The 27,711-nt window shown below is 37.9% G+C and overlaps 1 protein-coding gene across 5 annotated transcripts in view; it reads right to left on the bottom strand.

The window, feature by feature from the left end:
- The window catches only part of ATP2C1 (ATPase secretory pathway Ca2+ transporting 1), a 124,903-nt gene that overhangs the window by 36,572 nt on the left and 60,620 nt on the right, over window positions 1-27,711 (bottom strand). For all 5 annotated transcript variants that reach the window (XM_082625185.1, XM_082625189.1, XM_082625186.1 and 2 more), the window contains 6 exons: window positions 25,177-25,238; window positions 24,504-24,612; window positions 12,900-13,055; window positions 12,081-12,149; window positions 11,018-11,093; window positions 8,110-8,176 (listed from right to left, as the gene is read on the bottom strand). In XM_082625185.1, the coding sequence (XP_082481311.1) occupies window positions 8,110-8,176; window positions 11,018-11,093; window positions 12,081-12,149; window positions 12,900-13,055; window positions 24,504-24,612; window positions 25,177-25,238 (539 nt within the window). The remainder of the gene's footprint in view (window positions 1-8,109; window positions 8,177-11,017; window positions 11,094-12,080; window positions 12,150-12,899; window positions 13,056-24,503; window positions 24,613-25,176; window positions 25,239-27,711) is intronic.

Below are 27,711 nucleotides of genomic sequence, written 5' to 3'. Positions count from 1 at the left end.
TTGAACTATTACTTGCTAGGCCTATTACAGAGCTGTCATCCAGGGTTTCTTTTCCTTAGAGGACTAAGTGAGTTCTACTTTTTCTTACACCCTACACAACATCATCTTCCTTTCTTTCACCCTTGTTTTGCTGGAATTCATACAAGAATAGGTAAGGGATAAATTTTCTGATTACTTGCTTATCCATTTGTAATTACCTAAATTGATACTTTGGCTAGACCTAGATTTATAGATTTAAAATCATTTCCCCCCATACTTTAATTGTACTGCCCCACTGTCTTTTTTTTTTTTTTTGCTTTATAACAAATTTAATCAGTTATACATATACATATGTTCCCATATCCCCTCCCTTTTGCGTCTCCCTCCCACCCTCCCTATCCCACCCCTCCAGGCGGTCACAAAGCACCGAGCTGATCTCCCTGTGCTATGCGGCCGCTTCCCACTAGCTATCTACCTTACGTTTGGTAGTGTATATATGTCCATGCCGCTCTTTCACTTTGTCACAGCTTACCCTTCCCCCTCCCCATATCCTCAAGTCCATGCTCTAGTAGGTCTGTGTCTTTATTCCTGTCTTACCCCTATGTTCTTCAGGACATTTTTTTTCTTAAATTCCATATATATGTGTCAGCATACAGTATTTGTCTTTCTCTTTCTGACTTACTTCAGTCTGTATGACAGACTCTAGGTCCATCCACCTCATTACAAATAGCTCAGTTTCATTTCTTTTTATGGCTGAGTAATATTCCATTGTATATATGTGCCACATCTTCTTTACCCATTCATCCGATGATGGACACTTAGGTTGCTTCCATCTCTGGGCTATTGTAAATAGGGCTGCTATGAACATTTTGGTACATGTCTCTTTTTGAATTATGGTTTTCTCAGGGTATATGCCCAGTAGTGGGGTTGCTGGGTCATATGGTAGTTCTATTTGTAGTTTTATAAGGAACCTCCATACCGTTCTCCATAGTGGCTGTACCAATTCACATTCCCACCAGCAGTGCAAGAGTGTTCCCTTTTCTCCACACCCTCTCCAGCATTTATTGTTTCTAGATTTTTTGATGATGGCCATTCTGACTGGTGTGAGATGATATCTCATTGTAGTTTTGATTTGCATTTCCCTAATGAGTAAAGATGTTGAGCATCCTTTCATGTGTTTGTTGGCAGTCTGTATATTTTCTGTGGAGAAATGTCTATTTAGGTCTTCTGCCCATTTTTGGATTGGGTTGTTTTTTTTTTGTTATTGAGCTGCTTATAAATTTTGGAGATTAATCCTTTGTCAGTTGCTTCATTTGCAAATATTTTCTCCCATTCTGAGGGTTGTCTTTTCGTCTTCTTTATGGTTTCCTTTGCTGTGCAAAAGCTTTTAAGTTTCATTAGGTCCCATGTGTTTATTTTTGTCTTTATTTCCATTTCTCTAGGAGGTGGGTCAAAAAGGATCTTGCTGTGATTTATGTCATAGAGTGTTCTGCCTATGTTTTCCTCTAAGAGTTTGATAGTGTCTGGCCTTACATTTAGGTCTTTAATCCATTTTGAGCTTATTTTTGTGTATGGTGTTAGGGAGTGATCTAATCTCATACTTTTACATGTCCCTATCCAGTTTTCCCAGCACCACTTATTGAACAGACTGTCCTTTCTCTTTCTCTTTCTCTGTACATTCCTGCCTCCTTTATCAAAGATAAGGTGACCATATGTCCGTGGGTTTATCTCTGGGCTTTCTATCCTGTTCCATTGATCTTTCTGTTTTTGTGCCAGTACCATACTGTCTTGATTACTGTAGCTTTGTAGTATAGTCTGAAGTCAGGGAGCCTGATTCCTCCAGCTCCATTTTTCGTTCTCAAGATTGCTTTGGCTATTCGGGGTCTTTTGTGTTTCCATACAAATTGTGAAATTTTTTGTTCTAGTTCTGTGAAAACTGCCAGTGGTAGTTTGATAGGGATTGCATTGAATCTGTAGATTGCTTTGGGTAGTAGAGTCATTTTCACAATGTTGATTCTTCCAATCCAAGAACATGGTCTACCACTCCATCTATTTGTATCATCTTTAATTTCTTTCATCAGTGTCTTATAATTTTCTGCATACAGGTCTTTCGTCTCCTTAGGTAGGTTTATTCCTAGATATTTTATTCTTTTTGTTGCAATGGTAAATGGGAGTGTTTCCTTGATTTCACTTTCAGATTTTTCATCATTACTATATAGGAATGCCAGAGATTTCTGTGCATTAATTTTGTATCCTGCAACTTTACCAAATTCATTGATTAGCTCTAGTAGTTTTCTGGTAGCATCTTTAGGATTCTCTATGTATAGTATCATGTCATCTGCAAACAGTGACAGCTTTACTTCTTCTTTTCCAATTTGGATTCCTTTTATTTCCTTTTCTTCTCTGATTGCTGTGGCTAAAACTTCCAAAACTAGGTTGAATAAGAGTGGTGAGAGTGGGCAACCTTGTCTTGTTCCTGATCTTAGTGGAAATGGTTTCAGTTTTTCACCATTGAGGACGATGCTGGCTGTGGGTTTGTCATATATGGCCTTTATTATGTTGAGGAAAGTTCCCTCTATGCCTACTTTCTGCAGGGTTTTTATCATAAATGGATGTTGAATTTCGTCGAAAGCTTTCTCTGCATCTTTTGACATGATCATATGGTTTTTCTCCTTCAATTTGTTAATATGGTGTATCACGTTGATTGATTTGCATATATTGAAGAATCCTTGCATTCCTGGAATAAACCCCACTTGATCATGGTGTATGATCCTTTTAATGTGCTGTTGGATTCTGTTTGCTAGTATTTTGTTGAGGATTTTTGCATCTATGTTCATCAGTGATATTGGCCTGTAGTTTTCTTTCTTTGTGACATCCTTGTCTGGTTTTGGTATCAAGGTGATGGTGGCCTCCTAGAACGAGTTTCGGAGTGTTCCTCCCTCTGCTATATTTTGGAAGAGTTTGAGAAGGATAGGTGTTAGTTCTTCTCTAAATGTTTGATAGAATTCGCCTGTGAAGCCATCTGGTCCTGGGCTTTTGTTTGTTGGAAGATTTTTAATCACAGTTTCAATTTCAGTGCTTGTGATTGGTCTGTTCATATTTTTTATTTCTTCCTGATTCAGTCTTGGCAGGTTGTGCATTTCTAAGAATTTGTCCATTTCTTCCAGGTTGTCCATTTTATTGGCATAGAGTTGCTTATAGTAATCTCTCATGATCTTTTGTATTTCTGCAGTGTCAGTTGTTACTTCTCCTTTTTCATTTCTAATTCTATTGATTTGAGTCTTCTCCCTTTTTTTCTTGATGAGTCTGGCTAATGGTTTATCAATTTTGTTTATCTTCTCAAAGAACCAGCTTTTAGTTTTATTGATCTTTGCCATCGTTTCCTTCATTTCTTTTTCATTTATTTCTGATCTGATTTTTATGATTTCTTTCCTTCTAACTTTGGGATGTTTTTGTTCTTTTTTCTCTAATTGCTTTAGGTGCAAGGTTAGGTTGTTTGAGATGTTTCCTGTTTCTTAAGGTGGGATTGTATTGCTATAAACTTCCCTCTTAGAACTGCTTTTGCTGCATCCCATAGGTTTTGGGTCGTGTCTCCACTGTCATTTGTTTCTAGGTATTTTTTAATTTCCTCTTTGATTTCTTCAGTGATCACTTCGTTATTGAGTAGTGTATTGTTTAGCCTCCATGTGTTTGTATTTTTTACAGATCTTTTCCTGTAATTGATGTCTAGTCTCATAGCATTGTGGTCGGAAAAGATACTTGATACAATTTCAATTTTCTTAAATTTACCAAGGCTTGATTTGTGACCCAAGGTATGATCTATCCTGGAGAATGTTCCATGAGCACTTGAGAAAAATGTGTATTCTGTTGTTTTTGGATGGAATGTCCTATAAATATCAATTAAGTCCATCTTGTTTAATGTATCATTTAAAGCTTGTGTTTCCTTATTTATTTTCATTTTGGATGGTCTGTCCATTGGTGAAAGTGGGGTGTTAAAGTCCCCTACTATGATTGTGTTACTGTCAATTTCTCCTTTTATGGCTGTTAGTATTTGCCTTATGTATTGAGGTGCTCCTATGTTTGGTGCATAAACATTTACAATTGTTATATCTTCTTCTTGGATCGATCCCTTGATCATTATGTAGTTTCCTTCTTTGTCTCTTCTAGTAGTCTTTAAAGTCTATTTTGTCTGATATGAGAATTGCTACTCCAGCTTTCTTTTGGTTTCCATTTGCATGGAATATCTTTTCCCATCCCCTTACTTTCAGTCTGTATGTGTCTCTAGGTCTGAAGTGGGTCTCTTGTAGACAGCATATATATGGGTCTTGTTTTTGTATCCATTCAGCCAATCTGTGTCTTTTGGTGGGAGCATTTAGTCCATTTACATTTAAGGTAATTATCGATATGTATGTTCCTATTCCCATTTTCTTAATTGTTTTGGGTTTGTTATTGTAGGTCTTTTCCTTCTGTTGTGTTTCTTGCCTAGAGAAGTTCCTTTAGCATTTGTTGTAAAGCTGGTTTGGTGGTGCTGAACTCTGTCAGCTTTTGCTTGTCTGTAAACGTTTTAATTTCTCCATCAAATCTGAATGAGATCCTTGCTGGGTAGAGTAATCTTGGTTGCAGGTTTTTCTCCTTCATCACTTTAATTATGTCCTGCCACTCCCTTCTGGCTTGTAGAGTTTCTGCTGAGAGATCAGCTGTTATCCTGATGGGGATTCCCTTGTGTGTTATTTGTTGTTTTTGCCTTGCTGCTTTTAATATGATTTCTTTGTGTTTAATTTTTGACAGTTTGATTAATATGTGTCTTGGTGTATTTCTCCTAGGATTTATTCTGTATGGGACTCTCTGTGCCTCCTGGACTTGATTAACTATTTCCTTTCCCATATTGGGGAAGTTTTCAACTATAATCTCTTCAAATATTTTCTCAGTCCCTTTCTTTTTCTCTTCTTCTTCTGGAACCCCTATAATTCGAATGTTGGTGCGTTTAATGTTGTCCCAGAGGTCTCTGAGACTGTCCTCTGTTCTTTTCATTCTTTTTTCTTTATTTTGCTCTGCAGCAGTTATTTCCACTATTTTATCTTCCACCTCACTTAGCCGTTCTTCTGCCTCAGTTATTCTGCTATTGATCCCATCTAGAGTACTTTTTATTTCATTTATTGTGTTTTTAATCGATGCTTGATTCATCTTTAGTTCTTCTAGGTCCTTGTTAACTGTTTCTTGCATTTTGTCTATTCTATTTCCAAGATTTTGGATCTTGGGAATGGAATCTTGGATCATCTTTACCATCATTATTCTGAATTCTTTTTCAGGTAGACTGCCTATTACCTCTTCATTTGTTAGGTCTGGTGGGTTTTTATCTTGCTCCGTCTCCTGCTGTGTGTTTTTCTGTCTTCTCATTTTGCTTATGTTACTGTGTTTGGGGTCTCCTTTTTGCAGGCTGCAGGTTCGTAGTTCCCGTTGTTTTTGGTGTCTGTCTCCAGTGGCTAAGGTTGGTTTAGTGGGTTGTGTAGGCTTCCTGGTGGAGGGGACTAGTGCCGGTGTTCTGGTGGATGAGGCTGGATCTTGTCTTTCTGGTGGACAGGTCCACATCTGGTGGTGTGTTTTGGGGTGTCTGTGGACTTTTTATGATTTTAGGCCACCTCTCTGCTAATGGGTGGCGTTGTGTTCCTGTCTTGCTAGTTGTTTGGCATAGGGTGTCCAGCACTCTAGCTTGCTGGTCGTTGAGTGAAGCTGGGTGCTGGTGTTGAGATGGAGATCTCTGGAAGATTTTCGCCGTTTGATATTATGTGGAGCTGGGAGGTCTCTTGTGGACCAGTGTCCTGAAGTTGGCTCTCCCACCTCAGAGGCACAGCACTGATTCCTCGCTCCTCAATTTGGGATGATTTGTTGTCTATTCATGTATTCCACAGATGCAGGGTACATCAGGTTGATTGTGGAGCTTTAATCCGCTGCTTCTGAGGCTGCTGGGAGAGGTTTCCCTTTCTCTTCTTTGTTCTCACAGCTCCTGGGTCTCAGCTTTGGATTTGGCCCCGCCTCTGCGTGTAGGTCGCCGGAGGGCGTCTGTTCTTCGCTCAGACAGGACAGGGTTAAAGGAGCAGCCTCTTCGGGGACTCTGGCTCACTCAGGCCGGGCGGGAGGGAGGGGCACGGAGTGCGGGGAGAGCCTGCAGCGGCAGAGGTCGGCGTGACGTTGCACCAGCCCGAGGCGCGCCGTGCGTTCTCCCAGGGAAGCCGCCCCTGGATCCCGGGACCCCGGCAGTGGCGGGCTGCACAGGCTCCCAGAAGGGCGGTGTGGACAGTGACCTGCGCTCGCACACAGGCTTCTTGGTGGCGGCAGCAGCAGCCCCAGCGTCCCACGCCCGTCACAGGGCTCCGCGCTTTCAGTCGCGACTCGCGCCCGTCTGTGGAGCTCCTTTAAGCAGCGCTCTTAATCCCCTCTCCTCGCGCACCAGGAAACCAAGAGGGAAGAAAAAGTCTCTTGCCTCTTCGGCAGCTCCAGAGTTTTCCCGGACTCCCTGCCGGCTAGCTGTGGCACATTAGCCCCCTTCAGGCTGAGTTCTCGCCGCCAGCCCCAGTCCTCTCCCTGCGCTCTGACCAAAGCCCGAGCCTCAGCTTCCAGCACCACCCGTCCCGGCGGGCGAGCAGACAAGCCTCTCGGGCTGGTGAGTGCCGCTCGGCACCGATCCTCTGCGTGGGGATCTCTCCGCTTTGCCCTACCCAGGTATGTGGGGAGTTTCTTGCCTTTTGGGAGGTCTGGGGTCCCACTGTCTTCTAATTTAATCCAATGTTGCTGTGGATGAAGGTTTAATAAATGCTTTTTCCCTTCTGTATTTGGTTAAATAAATCTCTAGCTCTGTTCCCTTAGTGACGACAGTATAGCAACTATGTTGCTAGGCAACACTGCTTATGAAAAAAGGATCTCCTGACCGATAAATTATCCATGGACTGGGAGAATTATAATTATCTTACAGAAAGCTACAGCTTTGGGTTTCCTGAGTGTGGTGACTCTCATAACTGGGCATGTTTCTTGCAGGCATCCTGGAAAGTGTATATTTCCAGAGATGCTGGCTCCTGCAGATTATGAGGCATTTTAACCCAGGATAGCTCCTGCCCTTACATGGTCATCTCATCTGCTTGTACCTAAGCTGAACTGCTACAGGGACTGCTGTAGGAACTCTCTCAGAAGAGGACGTTGCCCTGTGGTGTTCAGGACACAGGTACCAAGTATGACCTATGAAAGTCTCATGAGTTGAAAATCTTAGTAGAGCCTAAAAAGACCCTGTGGTGGAAATTGTAGTTGCTAATGAGAAGTATGATACCAGTCTAATTTTCCTTCCTGTACAGATGACCTGACCTGTTTTCTTTAGTCTCACAATGATGTTATCTGGGTTGGAGTTTTTTTCGTCCTGCTTGGCACTTGGAGAATCCTTTCAATCTATAAAGATTCATGTCTTGCTTCATTTCTTATATAATTTCTTCTTACCTCTTTTTAAATCTTCTATTACTTAGATATGGCATTTATTGAATTATTCCTTGTCACTTTTATCTCATTCTCTGTTTTAGACTTTTTACTCTATTTTTGGGGAGACCACTTTGACTTTATATTATAGCCTTTAAACTGAATCTTTAATTCCAGCAATCATAACCTTAATATCTTAAAAATATATATTTTGGTTCTATGATCCTTTTCTACAGCAATCTGTCTATCATGAATGCAGTTTCTTCACAAATCTCTGAAAATATGAACGCTTTCTGTTTATTATTAATTTTTCGTCAATTCTTGCATATTTGGTTTTCCTCTGAGATGGATTATTCAATTTCTATATTGTGGTCTTTCTCTCTCATGCTCCTAGTTTTCAGTTTGGCAATCCTTAATTGTCTATTTAAGTATAAAAAAGCAATATTGGGTTGATAATACCAGACATGTAGTGTGGGGTTTCTCCACTGCATATACACAGGTTTTCATTTTCCTGGAGCTCATTTCAACATATGAATTCTGAACTATTTAAGTAGAGTTAATATACTCTTATGTGCTCGTATAATACCTCCATAATGGAACATAAGCTATGACTAACAAAGAAATGAGAGGCAAAAAGAGACTTCAAATTATAAACAAACTATCAGAACTTACCTTACACTAATAGTAAACATTTCCAGGATATCTTTTCCTAGTAACCAGCCAACCAACATGATGATACCTGTAACAGAATCAAACAGCTATTTTTCCCTTTTATATATAAAATCACCTGGGCATAGAACGGATAGAACAGAAAGCTGAGGGCAGCAAAAGTCCCTTGATATAAAAGGGAAAGTTTATCAGATCACAATTATAAGATTTTACAAAAATCCATTAAGCAGATGAGATTAATTTAATCTTAAGGTTAAAGCTGTGTACGCATGCACACGCCTACAGTTTCACCTTTTGTTGCCACTGCTGCCACCCATCCCTTAAAGTAATAATATCTGAGAGTTCCCAATATAAGAGGACAGTATTTTCGTACAGTGGGGGAAAAAAAAGAAGGCAGCATATACATATAGGTTTTCTCTTAACTATGAGGTTCGCAAAAATAAACCCTGGAACTTTACTTCTCATAACTCAGTATCCAGACACTGCACATTAAGTTTGTACTACAAACCAAGGAGTACTTAGGACTTGGCTCAAAGAATGATATAAGACATTGTTAAGACAGCCAAACTGCAATTAACATTTAAAAATTACTACCTTTACAGTGTTTAAAAGTTAGAAACAAATTAACATAAACCAAACAGCTGATTCTTTACTCTCTTCTTTATCTTTGAAAAGAAGGGGGGGGGGCGGCACAAAGGATGTACCACTGGTTTTGTGAGGAAAAACACTGTATCAGAGTTTTAATAAAATAACTTCGAGACTGTATTCTAGATCAATATGGACATTGAAAACAAGGTTTCCTTCATCTTTCTGCAACTACAAAATAATGATCCAGATCCCATCCCAAATACTATCCTGATAAAAGAAATTTTGTCCAGTGAATTATACCAGAGTCCAGCAAACTATACAATCTATGGCCCTCTTACGTGTTTTTGTAAATAGTTTGTTGGAACACAGCCACACCCATTGTTTGTAAATTGTCTGTGGTTGCTTTCGTGCTGATGGCAAAGTTGAGTATTTCCAACACAGAACGTACGAACCAAAGACTGAAACATTTACTATCTGGCGCTTTACCAAAAAGTCTGCTGACCCTTCATTTTGATCTTGATCCTTCTCCTATTCCATATACTATCCTAACAAGAAAAATTATGTCCAATGCATTTAAAACCAGGTAACCATAAAGTTGAAAATTTTTTATCACTAAATTTGACGTGGTTTAATGGTACAGTGCTAATATAAACTGGAAAGATTTAATTGGTTAAACTGCCCTTCAATTTACCAAATTCACTATAAAGTCTAAAAAATAAACAGCAATAACCAAATGAAGGGAGCTATGAGAACATACACACCATTTAAACAAAATAATGAAATACCTTCCCAGCTTCTACTGTATGTTTATGATAATGAGAAATGGATCAACAGGATTAATATTTAAGAAGTTATTTCACTGAAACTGTACAGCAGAAATGTTGTCTTAAAATTGCATTGTTATCTTAAAAGCTAGCAAGAAAAATTAAAATAACATATGGAAGAATTAAACAGAGAAGGACTCTCTCGCAGAGTTCATCCACGCATCTTTCCGCATGTGCTCTGCTTTTCCAATAAACATTTTACTTTTCTCTTTAAAAAAGGAAAGAAAGAAAGAAAGAAACAGAAAAGACTCCAAAATTGATGTGTTTAATGTCATGATAAAGATGTTGTTTCAACTCAGTGAATTAAGAATGGACTATGGAATTGATGGTACTAGGATAATTAACTTTTGAGTAATAAAGTAATAACTCTACCTAAAGTCTTATACTAAAATAAATTCTAAATAAAATAGTAAAATTAAGTGTCAAAAGTAAAAACTAAAGTAGTATAGTGATGTTTAAATAACTATAAACAAAAAACATTCTCCCACATGGGGTTGGGAGAGCCTTCATGAATAGAACACAGACAGAAACTTAACTGCACTAATTATCAACAGGAGGGTGATAATCTCAGGCAAGAGACCGTTTCATTACACACATCTCTCCCCTCCCTACCAAGTTTATTACACAGCCCTCAAAAGCAATTTAAAAATCAGGAGAAAAAAATACTTATAACTTAAACAACAAAAGGATTAATAGCCTAAGTATACAAAGAGCTGTGGCCAATCTAAGACTTATACCACAAAAGAAGAGGGACAAAAGAAATAAACCAGCAGGTCATAAAATAAAAAGGACTAACACATATGACAAAGTGTTCAGTTTCTCGAATAGTGAATTTTGAAATAAAACAATGAGAAGACTTTTCTTCACCTATTAAGTTAATGACAAAAAAGCTGGCAAGGGTGCTGGAAGAGAGACTTTTATCTTGTTGATGGAGGATATTTGGCAATATGAAACAAAAGCCTTTAAAAACATGCCAAAAATTTTAAAATCACACAGATACTCTTTGACCCAATAATTTCACTTTCAGGAATTTATCCTAAGGAAATGAGAGGTGTTTATAATAAGATACTTGCACTGAAGAATCACTTAACACAATTTTTTAAAACTTTAAAAACCTACACAAATGTCTAAAAGAGAACTGGCTTTTTATATATGTATACACACACATATTCACACAATGGAATACTATACAACCTTTAAATTTGTTTTAGAAGAGTAGTCATAACACAATACTATCATATTTTATTGAAGACAAGAAAGACAAATAGTAAAATGTTTATAGAAATGTTCTTTGATTACAGGAATTACAGAGTTCTATTTTATCTTTGTAGAAAAGAACAACAGCTGGGGATTAGTTTTATAGTTTAAAAAAAGTAATAGTAGCTGAATAAATGAATGAATGAATGGAATTTTTCTATGTATGTATCTAACTCCCCCTTCCCACTCAAAAAATAAACCTAAGTAAATATAGGAGATATACATACTCACTCTTCTCTTACCTATTATACCAAAGGAGTAAAAGGAAAGTTGTTTTCCTAAGAGGTCCATGCTCTTCTGCAGAGGGGTTTTTGGTGCCTTGACAAAGTGGAGAAGAATGTCACCACAATTACCCAATTACCTAAATTTAGTGAGCTTTACTAGGTGCCAGGGACTCTAAGTGTTTGACACACACATGCTCGTGCTTAACACACCCATGACATACACAACTCTCCCTTGAGGTAAGTTTTAGCTCCTTCACTGAGAAAACTGCGAGGCCTAGACTGTTAAAAACCCGTTTATTTGAAAAGGTCCGTGCTCTCTATGCCTCTATGAGGAAAAATCTGTTCTCCCTAGCAGCTTCCCCAGGACTTCATTATCATCAGCAGCCCCTCATTTTTCTACTCTTTCTCCTTACAAAGATGCTTGTAACCCAAGTCTTTTTACCCTGTTGGCTCCCTGATCTCTGGCGATCCCTTCACCCCCAAGCTTGGGACGGTTTTACACACTGCATCACATATGGGAGTCTTGGCAGGCTACCTGAGAAATCCAGATAATTTGAGAAGAAAATGATATTTGTAGAATGCAACTTCTTTTTTAAATATAAGAAGATATTTTAAATGAGAGAACTAATCTTCAATAACCTTCAACAAGGGCATCTTCCAAGTTATTTCACTTTGCAATCTTTTTTTCTCCAGATACTTGGAATTATGTAAAGTTGGGAATTTTGGTAGAAGACATGTTCTAAAGTACAAATATACTATTTAGTAATCTTTAAATTTAATATGATAAAGCTAATTTCTAAAAATAATAAGCCTTATAAATAACTGGCTAAACCTTCTTCTCCTATGAACAATCAATAAACATCAGAATATTTCAGAATATTACGTGTTAATTCAAACCCTTCCAATTACAGGCTTTCCAATTATGATTTTAAGCACAGACAACTGAGTGATATTCTGAATAAAATATTACCTCCAAAATTAACAAAATAATCCTCCAATATTCTCTTTTCCTCTACTTACAATGGAAAATATTTCGAATTTCAAACTAAAACATCATTAACAAACTAAGTTTGTTACTCACTTCCTCTGCTTGCATCATTTTAAAAACCTCTCCAAATTCAGAATTTTCTCCTGTTCCAATGACAATACCCTAAAGGGAAAAACAAGAAAACATATTTACATTCAGATGGAATCACCTCTCTCAACCAAAAAACAAAACCCCTTCATTCCCTTTCTCCAAAGCCACCCACAGTCAAGATGTCTGACATACGTATCCAAGGTTCCCTCAGCAAATTTACTTTTGATGTTACTACAGATTCTTGAAAACAAACATCTCATTAAACTTATTACTGACTCAATTCTGTGGCCCATTTTTTTGTCTAAGTTAATATTTCTGAAATTTGAACCTTTCTTATACTCAGTAGAGACATTTAATGTAGTTTCCCTCTGAAATGCTATTGAATGATGCCTTTTACATTTGTGTAATATTAAAATCCCGCAAATAAAATATTTGAAATCAATCAGTAGGAGAGTGATATGTAGTCCGAATATTATAGCCAGTATCATATCAACTAAATTGAAATTTTATTTAACCAATGGTGAACATATCCACAAGCCACTGGTTCTATCAAAAAAAGAAAAAAGAAAGAAAAGAACAGGTACTGAGGTCTATGATTTTACAGGATCCATTACCTGGTAAGTGGCAGAACTATGGATGTATTATACCTCAGGGACATGGCTTCTCCTTAGTCTCACAAATATCTGCCAAGGATTAGGTTCAATTCTGCCATTTCTTCGTCATATATTTTTAAAAGCTCCACATAAAACTAGCCAAAAAAGAACTGAGGAAATGGTTGAAAACAAAGGAACTGCTATCTTGAAAATGAGAAAGAAAATTTACCTTTGCTTTGCCACATCTGACCAGTGTTCCCATGAAGGCAATGTTACTTCTTGATGCAAGATCTCCATTAGTGGCAGCCAGCTGAGGAGCTGTCACCTTAGAACAAGGTGTTGTCTCTCCTGTCAAGCTGGACTCATCAATGGAAAGATCCACAGCCTTGGGGAACATAAAGACTCCAGTAAGTTCAAGTTTGAAGACTCTCTCTGCTAAACTTAACATCTAAGGAGTTTGTAACCATCACTCCTTCCACAGATATCCTCCCTTCTATAAATTAACCAAATCTTTTATCATATCCACTACTTTAAGACAGTAGACTAGACTAGTACAACCATATTTAAAAACGAAGCAAGGGACTTCCCTGGTGGCGCAGTGGTTAAGAATCTGCCTGACAATGCAGGGGACATGGGTTCAAGCCCTGGTCCGGGAAGATCTCACATGTCGCGGAGCAACTAGGCCAGTGTGCCACAACTACTGAGCCTGTGCTCTAGAGCCCGTGAGCCACAACTACTGAAGCCCATGCGCCTAGAACCTGTGCTCCGCAACAAGAGAAGCCACCACAATGAGAAGCCTGTGCACCACAAGGAAGAGTAACCACTCCCCCTCACAGCAACTAGAGAAAGCCCGCACACAGCAACGAAGACCCGATGAAGCCAAAAAAAACAAACGAAGCTAAGTCAACAAAAGCTACATACGAAGTAGACAGAACCATGAGACAAAATTAGCCTAAACTTCCAACTACAACTAGGGAAAAGGAGACACTAGCTGAGACAATCTTTATTTAGAAAAAACTCGACTCTCATGAGTTCTAAAATTATTTCCTAATTTTGCCATATCCTAAAGTCCTGAAAATGGGTTTGACAGATTTAAACCAACTATAACAGAAGAGAAATATGACTGAAAGATATAAAAGGTACTGAGAAATAAATAATTTCATCATTTTGGGTTTAATTTTCATGAAATTGTTTTTGCTATACATCCCTACATTTATTCTAAATTTATGTCAGCAAGAATCAAAAATGTATATAAATGTTTCCATGCAGATCATGAATATCATATCACCATCCAACTCTGCAATGGGGTTCAATACTGAAGGCTGCACTCCTAACACAATTAAGAATTCACCTACCCAAGCATGAAAAAAAAAAATCATCATTTTATACGTGGAAAATACTGCAGATGTGACCTGGCTCTGTTTCTAAGTATGGCCCACAGAACAACAGTTCCAAGGATGTTAATAGGCATTGTGTATAGTGTTATAGAGGGATGATCACTGATAAACCGACACACACATATATACACACACATCCAAGGGAGGAGTGCTCTGGTCAAGGAAGTTTTAGAAACACTGTGTTAACTAAACAGCTTCCCCTACCATAGTGCTTCTCAAAACTTACAATGCACCAGCATGAGGCACCTCAAAAGGAATACAGATACAGCAGGGGTTGTGGAAGTGTGGTCTTAGCAGAACCAGCATCACCTCTAACACCTCAGAGCTTGTTAAGAAATTCACTGCCCTACTGCAAACAAGGAGGTGGGGAGAGTGAACCTAACAGACTGCATTTACAAGCCCTCCAGGTAATTCTGATGTCGCACTCAGGTTTCAGAATCAACAGAAGAGTGTTTTCCAAACATCTTTGATCCATTTTATTCCAGAAGCTCTAGTTCAAGGATCATTAGGAGGTTCTTTGGGAAACTAGAAACTAGTTCATGATTTTACTCCTTTTATACGTTCATTCACTCACCTAAGCAACATTTACTGACTACCTTAACTATGTACCAGGCACTGGGTTAGATCCTAGAAAGAAAACAAGATAAGAAAATGAACCCAGAGCAGTTAAATGTGCAGTCTCACTGCTATTATAAACTGAGCTGGTGTTCTGAATTGGGCCTCCTGATTGACAATTCCTACTATGTACCAAGTACTCTAAATTTAAATCCTGTTTTTTCTTTTTTGTGGGGTGGGGAAGGGGAATAAATCTCATCTATTTAAATGGTTACTTTGTTATGACCATAAATACCTTAAAAAAATCTCACAGAAAATAATTATTAAAAATTGAGTTCATGAATTCTTTCTCCCCATCTACATAATAAAACTTTTGACTTGATCAACGCCACTGATTCATTCACTTAAAAAGTATTTATTAATACTTATAATATGCCAGGCCCTGTACTATATCACACAGAGTGAGAATCAGCAGTAAACAAAGTTTACTGCTGCCCTCAGCTTTTATTCTAATGGGAAACTGATTTGAAAAAATAAACAAGAGTGGATAATACAATGCTTGATAGTGGGGGAAAATACATGGTAAGAATGGAGAGTGACACTTAGATAGAAGGAGAACATCTCTCAAAAGCAGATGACCCTTTTGCAGAGCCCTGACTGGCGTGAGGGCCCCAGGTTGGGCCATAATCAGGGAGGAAGGGTTCTAGGCAAAAGAAGCACAAAGTACAAAGCCTGTAGGGGCAGGAACATGCTAGGTGCGTTCCTGTGCTAGGCAGGCATGTAACACTGCAAATATAATCCAAAGTTTATAACATTAGATCATAAAGTTTAAGAATGTTCAGAACAAAAATAAATTATATCATACAACTCCAGAGAGGCCAAACTGTGTTAGCATTTCCTGAAAGTTTAGTACCATGTAAATGTGATAGATTTTAGTATCAAAATAGGCTTATAAAAAGTATTCCTTAAAACACAGATCTGACAGTCCTTTAGTCTTTAAAAGGCTTCCCATTTTATATAATTATGTATGCAAAGATAAGCCAGGTAAATGTGGGTTCATTACTTCACCACAACTACAGATTCAAAAAAAAACACCTGCCATGTTCAAAAGCAATGAATTTTTTTTTATTAAAAGAACACAGTTACTTGACTCTTCTTCCCAAATTAATCTTAGGTCTATATAATTTTTCACACTAACACATTTATTACCAAGTAAGAAAAAAGTTAGATCTTTCTTCAAAGATGATGCTAATACTAACAACAGTCAGTTGACACTTCCTTGTTCACTATCTGCTAGGCACCATGCCACACACCTATACTAAGTTATCCACTAACAGCTACTTAGCTACTAGCAACTCCAGTGAGGCAAGCACTGGTAGTATTATCCCTATTTTACAGACATACTGAAGGATTAAGTGCCTCACCCAACATCACACAGCTTATAAGCTATGGAGATGAAACCCAAACGTTAAAATTAACTCCTATTCTTCTAAATTACAAAAAGTTTATTTTGTTTAGCAAGTTTCTCTTTAATGCTTGTTACAAAAATCAGAACTGCTTGTAATTTTCTAAGCTCTTAGTAAGAAAAACCTGCGAATATTTAAAAACAAATACTTGCATACAAGCTATAGAACTCCTTTGTCTGTGAGAAAGTTGAAATTTACGTTTTCCCACTGAAGAATTTTTATTTCAAATGTAAATCTTAAACAAGGATAAATACTAACATTAGGTGGTTGTCAAGGAATACAAAAAAAAAAATCTGACTTTTTAAAAAGAGGGGGTGGGCTTCCCTGGTGGCGCAGTGGTTGAGAGTCCGCCTGCCGATGCAGGGGACACAGGTTTGTGCCCTGGTCCGGGAAGATCCCACATGCCGCGGAGCGGATGGATCCGTGAGCCATGGCCGCTGGGCCTGCGTGTCCAGAGCCTGTGCTCCACAACGGGAGAGGCCACAGCGGTGAGAAGCCCGCGTACCGCAAAAAAAAAAAAAAAAAAAAAAGATGGGGGAAGCATGGCTTTTACTGACTCTGTCAGGGACCCAGCTCTTCAGTGTCAGCCTCAGCAGTGCAATAACCATTTAAGAGAGTAAGAATTTTTGTTCAAATCAGGTTTTTCTACAGAAAAGAGGCATGTAATTTTTTGTACAACAACAATCAGCCCTGTGTTAGTATACAAACTAATGTGGAAGGAAAGGGAGCTTTGGGTCCTTATCTTTTTTTCCTATATAATTATAAATCTGTTAAATTAACAACACATTATTAATGAAATTTGTCTAAATCATACATTGTAGCATAGCTCTCAACTGTCCCTTGAACAAGAGTATTTTCTAAGTGACAAGTCAGTTTCTCTTAATGGTGACTGCAAGTTTTCACAGGATGCAGTTTTGAGAGAGTAAGGGGAAGGAAGTCATTTCTAAGAAGGGTAGTACCTTAATAAAGTAGGCAAGCCTAATTATTACACTTTAACAAAGTCACAATTTAATTCACCTGAGAAGAAAGACATTAGAGTCATTTATCCATTGCATTCATGAGAGAAAGGTTAGGATAAAATTAGTCACAATTTAATTCACCTGAGAAGAAAGACATTAGAGTCATTTATCCATTGCATTCATGAGAGAAAGGTTAGGATAAAATTAAGTCAAAGAATCAGCCAGCTCCATGCCTTCCATCCAAGTTTAAACATAAAACCTTCAGAAAAGCTGTTAATAAGGAAACTGATTATGTTCTGCTTTCTCTTCATTCTTCCTCAGGCACTATGGTGGAGGTGTAAATAAGACACAACACAGTTCAAAAAGCAGAATGTAAATAAGAATCAAGATGCATACATAATCCCACAATCTGAATATTTAACACCTACAGAATTTAAATGGTTGAAAATAATTCACAGGATTATTCCTATAAAACATTAGGCAGAAATAAGGTAAATGCCAAAGTCACAAAGGTTTCCTGGAAAGCAAAAAGTGACTGCTTAAAAAAATTACAGTTAATATGGTACAACTGGTAACTACAAATAAGTTCATAAACTAGAGAACATCTTGGTATCCTGTATGCTGCTAGGTTAATCACCTCCAGTCCAGAATTAAAAGCAAATCAGAAATAGATTTCTTTCCCCAGAAATGAATCTTCCAAAATATTCATCTGCAACTGCCTGATCATGATAAAATTTCTTACTTATGCTCTCAAAAATTAAGATTCCTCTTACTGTTTATTCAAATGAAGGAAAATATAATTAAAAATTCTTCATGAGCTCTAGCTTATTAAGCAAAACCCAACCAACCAAGTGTTACATGAAATGAATTTTATCCCATGGTAAATGCTTGCAAACTTGACTTAAGAGTATGGATTCAGGGACTTCCCTGGTGGTGCAGGTGTTTGGTCCCTGGTCCAAGAAGATCCCACATGCCACGGAGCAACTAAGCCCGTGTGCCACAACTACTGAGCCTGCACTCTAGAGCCGCCCCCGAGCCACAACTACTGAGCCCGTGTGCCACAACTACTGAAGCCCGTGCACCTAGAGCCCATGCTCCACAAGAGAAGCCACTGCAATGAGAAGCCCGTGCACCACAACAAAGAGTAGCCCCCGCTCACCGCAACTAGAGAAAGCCCACGTGCAGCAACAAAAAGTGTACATTCAGTGGTTCTTATTTTTAAAAAAAAAAAAGAGTACAGATTGAACTTGATCAGGTTGTCAATAATTTAAAGGCAATAATTTAAATTCGGTTAACAATGATTTATAGGATATTTCAGTAAGACTATTAAAAGGAACAAAATTTCAAAAGGGGGGCTTCCCTGGTGGCGCAGTGGTTGAGAATCCGCCTGCCGATGCAGGGGACATGGGTTCGTGCCCCGGTCCGGGGAGATCCCACATGCCATGGAGTGGCTAGGCCCGTGAGCAGTGGCCGCTAAGCCTGAGCGTCCGGAGCCTGTGCTCCGCAACGGGAGAGGCCACAACAGTGAGAGGCCCGCGTACAGCAAAAAAAAAAAATTTCAAAAGGGGACCTATTTTTGCAACAGTCCTTTCCTACCAATGTAAAATGATACTCTTAAAACAAAGACACTAAGTCTCACTTCTAACCCACCCATATTGTCTTTTTAAATTCTAGTGACTTACTGAGGAAAAAAAGAGTTATTTCTCTTCAGCATTTTAAAATGAATAGCATTCCTCAGCTCACAACAGTTTTTAACCACTGAACTATAAAAATCAGACAACAAAACACTAAGCAGAGCTCCAGCTTATACAATCTTAGAGAACGAACACTCCTATTGCTCTAAGTATGGAATGGTTTTCTCAATTGTATGATACTATTAAAGAAAAATACATCTTTTCCAAAGTCAAACACAAGTGATTATATCAAATAGCTTTTAGTGAATATGAATATTTCCACATTCCACAAATACAACATACACCTTTTCCAACATTCTAGTCAATTTCTTTCAACAGCTAATTTAAAATCTCTACTTCCTAAGATGTTTGTAAATTGCTTTTTTACAAGTATGTATATAAGTTTAATAATTCAGAAATTTAAAAGCGAAGTTTCAGTGATAAATCACAATAAGGAGGGAGCAACATACTATAAATCAATTTATCAAATTTACCTGCCAAAAAAATACACTGAAGTCAATATAAAAACTTACAACTCAGGAGTAACATCACAGAAAATAGTAGAGCACGGCACTCAAACAACTGGTCCCTCCACTAAAAAATCATAAGCTGGCAAAAACTGACAGAATAAACTCTGGAATAAAAAAGCAACCAGGGAAATGCTTGAGAAGAAAAAGGCATTTTTATTTGCCTGTCTGCTACGCCTCATTCCCAAGAGAAGCAGCAATAGCTGTGGGGATGGAAGCTTCTGTTCCTGGACCCTGCTCCTAAAATACTATAGTTGTATGTTTTGACCTGTATGGCAGTTCTCTGAAGGACTGGTGCAGAGGCTGACTTTTAATTCACATCCCACACCCCTTTAATTCACAACTCCAGCTAGAGTAGCTTTCTAGGTATCTGCCAAAAGATTAAAGACATATACTAGCAGGCAAAGCACAGAACAGGGCAAGCAGCAGACACAACCAAAAGACTGAAAAGGAAGAGACTAAGGTGGAAGTTCTTTGAAGAAATAAAGGCTTGGAAGGGCTACCACATATACCAGGGAAGACAAAGTGTAAAATGCATACCAATTTAAGCATTATAAGAGTCCTAGAAGAAAAAAAAACTAGAAATGGGCAGAAAGAATATTTGAAGAAATATTGGGTGAAAACTTCCCAAATTTAATGAAAGACAGGAATCTATACATCAAAGAAGACAAATACACTCCAAACAGGATAAACTCATAAACATCTACACTGAGAGATATTATAACCAAACTGCTGAAAGACAAAGAAGCTTGAAAACAGAAAGAGCAAAGCAACTTATCATGTACAAGGGATTCTCAATAAGATTAGCATCCCATTTCTTATCAGAAACCATGGCAGCTAAAACCAGTAGAATAACATATTTAAACTGCTTAAAAAAAAATCAAAGAGAATTCTATATCCAGCAAAACTATCTTTCAAAAATGAAAAATTAAGACATTCCCATTTAAACAAAAATTGGGTTTGAAAAAAAAAGTGGTAACTGTACCCTGTGTGTAGATCTTGAAGACAGTTTCAAAGAATGATATGGGCTAATAACCCTAACACATGAGCCACAAAAGAAAGTATCAATAGAATTAATCATTCAGTACTCCAAGTGAAGGAAAATCTTGCTACATTTCAGGCAATATTTTGGGTTTAGTTAAAAACTTATAGCTAAGAGGTAAAATATTTTCAACAGCCAAAAGAAATCCTCTTTTCCTCTGACTCTTACATTGTTTTCCCTTACAAAGAATTCTTTGTTCAAATTTTGATATAGACTTTACCTGGAACATTATGGAAAATATGTTATGTTTCCAAAAAGGCAAAATGTACTGTTATGCAGATATGTATAGTCTATAAGATTGCTTCAACTAAAGTCACTGTCTGACCAATCCCTTGGCTGCCCCCAATTAACTAGCCAGAGGTATCTCTTCTCAACTACTACTAAAAAATTAAAATAAAAATCCTAAGGGAAAAAAATGGAGAACGTGCCCATAGCTCAATTCATCTAAGTTTTACTATCCCAGCTCCACAAATAATTCTGAGGTTCCTATGCTGGTAAGGTTACTGCCACCAACACATATTCGCTCATTCCTTGGCCATGGAAAACTGACTCAGGCAAGAAGACCAAATACAGAAATCCTTAAGTTAGCAATATTAATCTTCTTTAAAAAGGGTTTTACAAAGATAGACTCAGCCGGCTATGGACTGAATTCTGTCCCCCCAAAATTCATGCTGAAGCCCTAAACTCCAGTGTAATGTGATGATAACTGGAGATAGTGTCTTGGGAGGTAATCAGAGTTAAAGAAGGTAATGTAGGTGAGGCCCACATAATGGGATCAGTGGCTTTGTAAGAGGAAGAGAGATCACTCTCTCTACCATATAAAGACATAGCAAAGAGACTGCAAGACAAAAGAGCACCCTCACCAACAACCCAATTCTGCCAGACCCTGATTGTGGACTTCCCAGCACCCAGAACCATAAGATATAAACATCTGTTGTTTAAGCCACCCAGTCTACTGTATTTTATTACAGAAGCCTGAATTGACTTAAGACACAGCCAGAAAATACCAGATAAAAGTTATATAGCAGTGAGTCACTGAACTTGCTGACAAGATGCTACTACAGGCCCACGCAAGAATTACAGCCAAAGTCTGAACCACTGAAATTATGACAGGAACCCTAGAGTTGCAGCAATGACAATGCTGAAGTGGCAACCTTGGCCATGGGCCATGTCCAAACGAAAAGAACTATACTGCAAAAGTCCTACGCTTGCTTTTTCCAAAGTGAAATCCATGTGCTTTATTTGTGAAAAATCAATATATCCCAAGGATAACTGAGGAGTCTTCTGTTTCCTTTATACTGTAACAAAGAGCTTGTTTCATGTAGGAACATCGAATAACCAGCAAGTCTTACATAATTATTCACCACAACCAGATTCAGCAAACAACACTCCAATAAGCCAATTTAATTACAAAAAGTTAGTAACCTGTGTCCAGAAGAGAATTTCACTTTATCAGCTTTCTTATGTCTTCGGTCAGTACATTTAAATCTAGAAGCAGCAGGAAAGGCTCAATTCTTTTAGGAATGTTGTCTCAATCTACTATCAAAGTAGTTGCAAAAACATGCCTCTGGTACCAGGTAGGGGAGAGAAGTGACAGAAGGAATTAAAGATGTTCTACTATATATGTAAAGTGGATTAACTGGAACAAAATCAACCTAAGCACAGCACTGCCAAATAAAACGTGCTGATGAAGTGTCTGAAAAGTTAACAAGTAAGGGGAAAACAATCACAACTGATCAATTACTCCACAAAGCATACACTTCTAATTTTTACAGCATCAAGCTTTAAAATGTCAAAAATCACTCTTATTAAACTCACAGTAAGTCTTTGATATATACTTGCTCAATGGATAAAATATGTACTAATCCATATTCTGACAAGTATTTTTCTATATGAGAAAATTAATTTTATTAATTATCTGAGATAATTCTCAATTAACCCTTGTTTAAATGAAACCCTTAAATACTTTACCAAGTCAAAAGGTGTTTTGAAGTTTCTATGTCGTTATACTGCTCAAATTATTCAAACAATGGGAAAATCATCTTCTAACTATCCCACTGAGGAGGTCTGCTTCTGAATTAGAAGAGAAGCACTCCAGAATAAATGGTGACAAAAACTTCATGGATTCAAATTATGGTTCTTTGGGGGAGGGGAGATGATTTATATCAAGTGACAGGCCTACTACATCTCTAAGGAAGAATAATTCAAGGTCTTGTCATTAACCAAATATTAGGGATAGGAGGAAGGGACAAGAAATGAGTAAAAAAGATATAAAAAGACCTACTAAGAGGAGAAAGAAGGTAATAAAGTAAAATTAACATTCCCAATACTTGCTGTATTGTATTATTTGCACTCAACAATTAAAGCAATCTGATATCTTTCTAAGGATAAATTTTAAGTATTTGGAAGAAAGACCTTTCTTTATTTCAAGATTAAATGAAGCTTGTACTTATAACTCCAAATGTTCTTCAGGCTTTCCATAACCTCCACATGAGAATGCTCATGTTTTGGGACACACTAGGTATTCAAAGAATGACAGCTCTGTACATGTCAATTCCAATAACAGATGAGAGTGGCATTCTCATGGGCTATGAGGGCTTCTTATACTAGGTGCCTTCCTCCATCCCTTCAACATATTCTACACACGGTGGCAGGATTAAACGTAACATCATTGCCAGCTAGGTATGACCTTCAAAGCTAAATCCCAACCAATAAAATCTGAAGTGGAGCTTCATATCCAAGGCCCCCTGATTCTACCATACATTTTCTATCTTTAACATACTGCAGCTCTAATCACATACCAGAACACTCACAGGGATCTAAATACTGCTGCTGCTCCATCTCTGTTCAGTACTACCCTTCGATTATTAACCACCAGAGCAATGTTGTCTGAGGCATGCTCATTTCACTCAAATCAGAAGTAACCTCTTCCTTTTCTAAATTTTCTACTCCATTCTTTGTAGTTCTCTTTCACTTACGCAGTTCTATGTTATGGTGATTTGTGTACACCAACAGTCTGCTCCCTGGGGGCAAGAACTCTATCACACCATCTTTGTGTCTCCCACAATGCCTGACACTCATTTCCATAAAGATCTGCTGATTTACTACATGGATACCTCAAAAGACTCTATGGGAAAAACAGATACATTTTAAGGGAAAAAAAATGTTTAGATATGTCACTGTTTTAAATTGCATTTGCTTTTTATATCACTTTGATAATCTCAGTGTTTTAAGTGAATATTTAATCCATTTACAATTAAAATAAGCACTAATACAGTGGGGTTCTATAGCTCTTCCTACTATTTGTTCTCTATTTGACCCATCTATTTATTCTATGTTCCTATTTCTGTTCTTTTCTTATTTTTTGCCTTCTTTTAGATTAGAAAAGTTGTCTCCTTTCTTTATTAAATTAGTTATACATCTGTTACCATTCTTTAATTTTTTTATTTTTATTGAAGTATAGTTGATTAATTTCTGCTGTACAACAAAGCAATTCAGCTATACATATATATACATTATTTTTCCATATTGTTTTCCATCATAGTTTATTACAGGATACTGAATATAGTTCTCTGTGCTATACGGTAGGACCCTGTTGTTTATCCATTCTATATGTAATAGTTTGTGTCTTCTAACCCCAAACTCCCAGTCCATCCCTCTCCCCGCCCCCCACCTTGGCAACCACAAGCCTTTTCTCTATGTCTGTGAGTCTATTTCTGTTTTGTAGATACGTTCATTTGTGTCCTATTTTAGATTCCACATATAAGTGATATCATATGGTATTTGTCTTTTTCTTTCTGACTTACTCACTTAGCATGATAATCTCTAGGTCCATTGCTGCAAATTATTTCATTCTCTTTATGGCTGAGTCATATTCCATTGTATATATGTACCCCATCTTCTTTAGCCATTCCTCTGTCAGTGGACATTTAGGTTGTTTCTATGTCTTGGCTATTGTGAATAGTGCTGCTATGAACATAGAGGTGCATGTAACTTTTTGAGTTAAGAGTTTTGTCTGGATATATTCTCTAGCCCCTTCCACCATGTGAGGACATAGCAAGAAGGCACCAGCTATGAACCAGAAAAAGGGTCCTCACCAGGATGTGACCATGCTGGTGCCTCGATCCTGGACTTCCAGCCGCCGGGACTGTGAGAAGTACATTTATGTGTTATTTTGTTACAGCTGCTCAAACAGACTAAGACATCAAACTCACCTCAAACAAGCGCAAGTCAGCAGGAACTCTGTCCCCAACAGAAAGGCAAACTGTATCACCTGGAACCAAGTCTCGTGCAAGTGTATGTTCCAATTTTCCTTCACGCACACTGTAACATGAAACAGAAACAACCATGGCAGAAGAAAGCAAGCCAGGCCACTTATTTTAAGAAATTCCTTCCAGTGGGCTTGCCTGAGGGAAAATATATTGCATTATCACCACTTCTAAGGAGATAAGTCAAATACAGAAACCAAGAAAAGACTTATTCTTGTGCTCTCGGTAATTAAGATGCTCAGATGAATTTAAAAAACAAACAAACAAAGCACTGGAAAAGCTATCCAGTTGCTCAAATGTAAAATGCGAAAATTGTAGCAACCTTCTCAATCACCAGGGTCTGATTATACATCACTGCACCCACAACAGTGCTTGGCACATAGTCACACACAGAAAGTAACTGTTGAATAAATCCATGTCTCAAGAATCTCAAAATTAGAAGTAACGGAAGTTTTAATAGTACTATTTGCTATACTGAATAGGGCATGAATTTTTCATGTCAGATTAATGGTTTCTACCTTATGTTTAAACAAATATTGGGCCACAATGTACACTGTACTAGTCACATTTAATTTCTACTTTTAAGAGTAGAAATCCATATCAGAAACGAGGATCATACCAATGGCATTCTGGTGGCATAAGTTTACTCAGTTCTTCAAGAGATTTTTCTGAACGATATTCCTATTAAAAAAAAATTAAGAAAAAATATTTATAAAGAAATGCAAATATGTACATTCTTAAGAACATATACTATGTTAGACTTAACTAAATATTGACCCCAATCATTATTTTAACATTTCTCCCAATTTTTATCTTTTTCTTTACTTGCATTTATATTCCTACCCATAAAAGCTTGTCCCTTAGCTTAAATATATAGTGACCAATTTTTGATAATTAAGTATTCTCAATTTTATATATATGTATATATATGTGTATATATATATATATATATATTTATTTATTTATTTATTTATTTTGGGGGGGGCCGCACCACGCAGTATGTGGGATCTTAGTGCCCCAACCAGGGATTGAACCCACATCCCCTGCATTGCAAGTGCGAGTCTTAACCACTGGGCCACCAGGGAAGTCCCTCAATTTTATATTTCAATATTCAATGTGCAAACCTAAGGTCAAGTTACTTATAAGAAAGTGAAGAAAACTGATTAGTGTGTCCAAAGAGTAGAGTTTTCAGTCATTAAAAGTTAAGATCATTGAGCCTCATAATTAAGATCACTTTACTTTTAGTGTTTAATGACCAAGGAAGTCAAAGACAATTAACTGCAAACAACACTGGCGTTGAGGATTCAAGCCCAAGGCAACTGTAAAGGTTTGTGGTATGTTAAACAAGGAGAGAGATGTGGCTGCCCTACCCTGGACAGAAACCTTTCCCATGACTGAATTACCTGGAAGGGGAAATTCTCAGGGGCCCTAACTCTGTGAGGCTCCAGCCTTCCTCCAACCATACAATCACAGCTGAGAGTCAGAGACATCCTTCACCTCAGTAATGTGGGCTGTCTTGCGCTTCACACAACATCACTGCTATTTTTGTCTCATGTCTGCACTAAGTACACCAATCTTTTGATCTAAGGTTAAAAAGGGAGAAGAGGGCTTCCCTGGTGGCGCAGTGGTTGGGGGTCCGCCTGCCGATGCAGGGGACACGGGTTTGTGTCCCGGTCCAGGAAGATCCCACATGCCACGGAGCCGCTAGGCCCGTGAGCCATGGCCGCTGAGCCTGTGCATCCGGAGCCTGTGCTCCACAACGGGAGAGGCCACAACAGTGAGAGGCCCGCGTACCGCAAAAAAAAAAAAAAAAAAAAGGGAGAAGAAGGGGTAGGGAGAGTAGTGGGAGTGAAAGTCGGGGGGTGTTTTGAAATGACTGCAGTGCTAGCACTAATCAAAACTGCATACCCATCACAAACGTTTTCAAATAGAAAATGCAAAGCTGTATATGAATAACTTAGAGCTAAGTCTGCCTTTACTACTTAGGCAAGAGGAACAAATGTGAAAGTAAGGTAAATCTGTAACTATAAAAATCACAAGACACCCAGGGTAATATACAGCATCAGGAACCTTACAATAATCCTGTATGGGGACAGACGGTTACTAGGCTTATGGTGATCATTTCATAAGGCATGCAAATATCAAATCACTGTACACTGCACCTCAAACAATACTGCATCTCAACTATACTTCAATTTTAAAAAAATTACAAAGACACCCCTCCCCCAATCATACCAAGGATATTAAGGAATTTGGAAGTTTTACCCAAAAATTCCATGAAAGGCTAGAAAACACTCACTACTCCTAGATCCTACTAATAAATGACATAGAAGCTGCCCAATCTTTACCTCCCTATTCAGACTTCTTAGCCTTTACTCCCTACAACTAAAAAGATACCTCTATATCAAAATGATCCTTCAACACAAACTTGACAGCCATCTCAAATGAACACCTAAAAGTTAAATTTTAAATTTATTGTAAGGTGGCATCAATATATGACTATACAAAACAATTAGCTATTTTTATGACTGCAAGGGTGTACAATGAGGATGGGAAATTGAGATTAGAAAGGGGGGAAGGCAGATGTAAATAATAAAAAGCATCCTCCTCCTAAAACACAGGTAAAAACACAAATATAAATAATGAACCTATCAAATGAACCTATCATAAAGATATCTGGCAGATGGTTTCAGCCACTACATTTAAGGTGTGTAACACACTATCTTTGTGTAAAAGTCCACACTGAGTACGTTAAAATAGAAATTTTGTGGGATTTTTTCTGAGTAGGAGCTATTACCAAGCTACTAACGTCTTCCATACAAAGTGATAATACTGTAAGAATACTTCTGAAGCAAGCCACTCCATACATCTGTAGCATTATTAAAGATGCAAAAGGGTTCCAGTTACTGGTCCAGTGCGTCGTACCACCCACATGACCAAATGAATAGCTGTGTCCAATGAGGCTCAGCCTGGAATAACCTCTGCTAAACTAAGCCCGCCACCTGCCCTAAGGCAACTTTTATCTGTTCTAAGCAAAAGGATTCCCTAGATACAGGATCCCTGATGATGTACTGATGCAACTCACAAACTTGCTGCAGATAATCTGATTAAAACCGGCTTTTCTACACTGGGTGACTATAAAACAAATTACTAA

This window comes from Mesoplodon mirus (assembly GCF_964341445.2).
Source record: "Mesoplodon mirus genome assembly, chromosome: 6".
NCBI classification, from domain to species: domain Eukaryota; kingdom Metazoa; phylum Chordata; class Mammalia; order Artiodactyla; family Ziphiidae; genus Mesoplodon; species Mesoplodon mirus.
The sequence above is the reverse complement of the archived record's forward strand: the minus strand, read 5'-3'. Positions and strand labels throughout refer to the sequence as shown.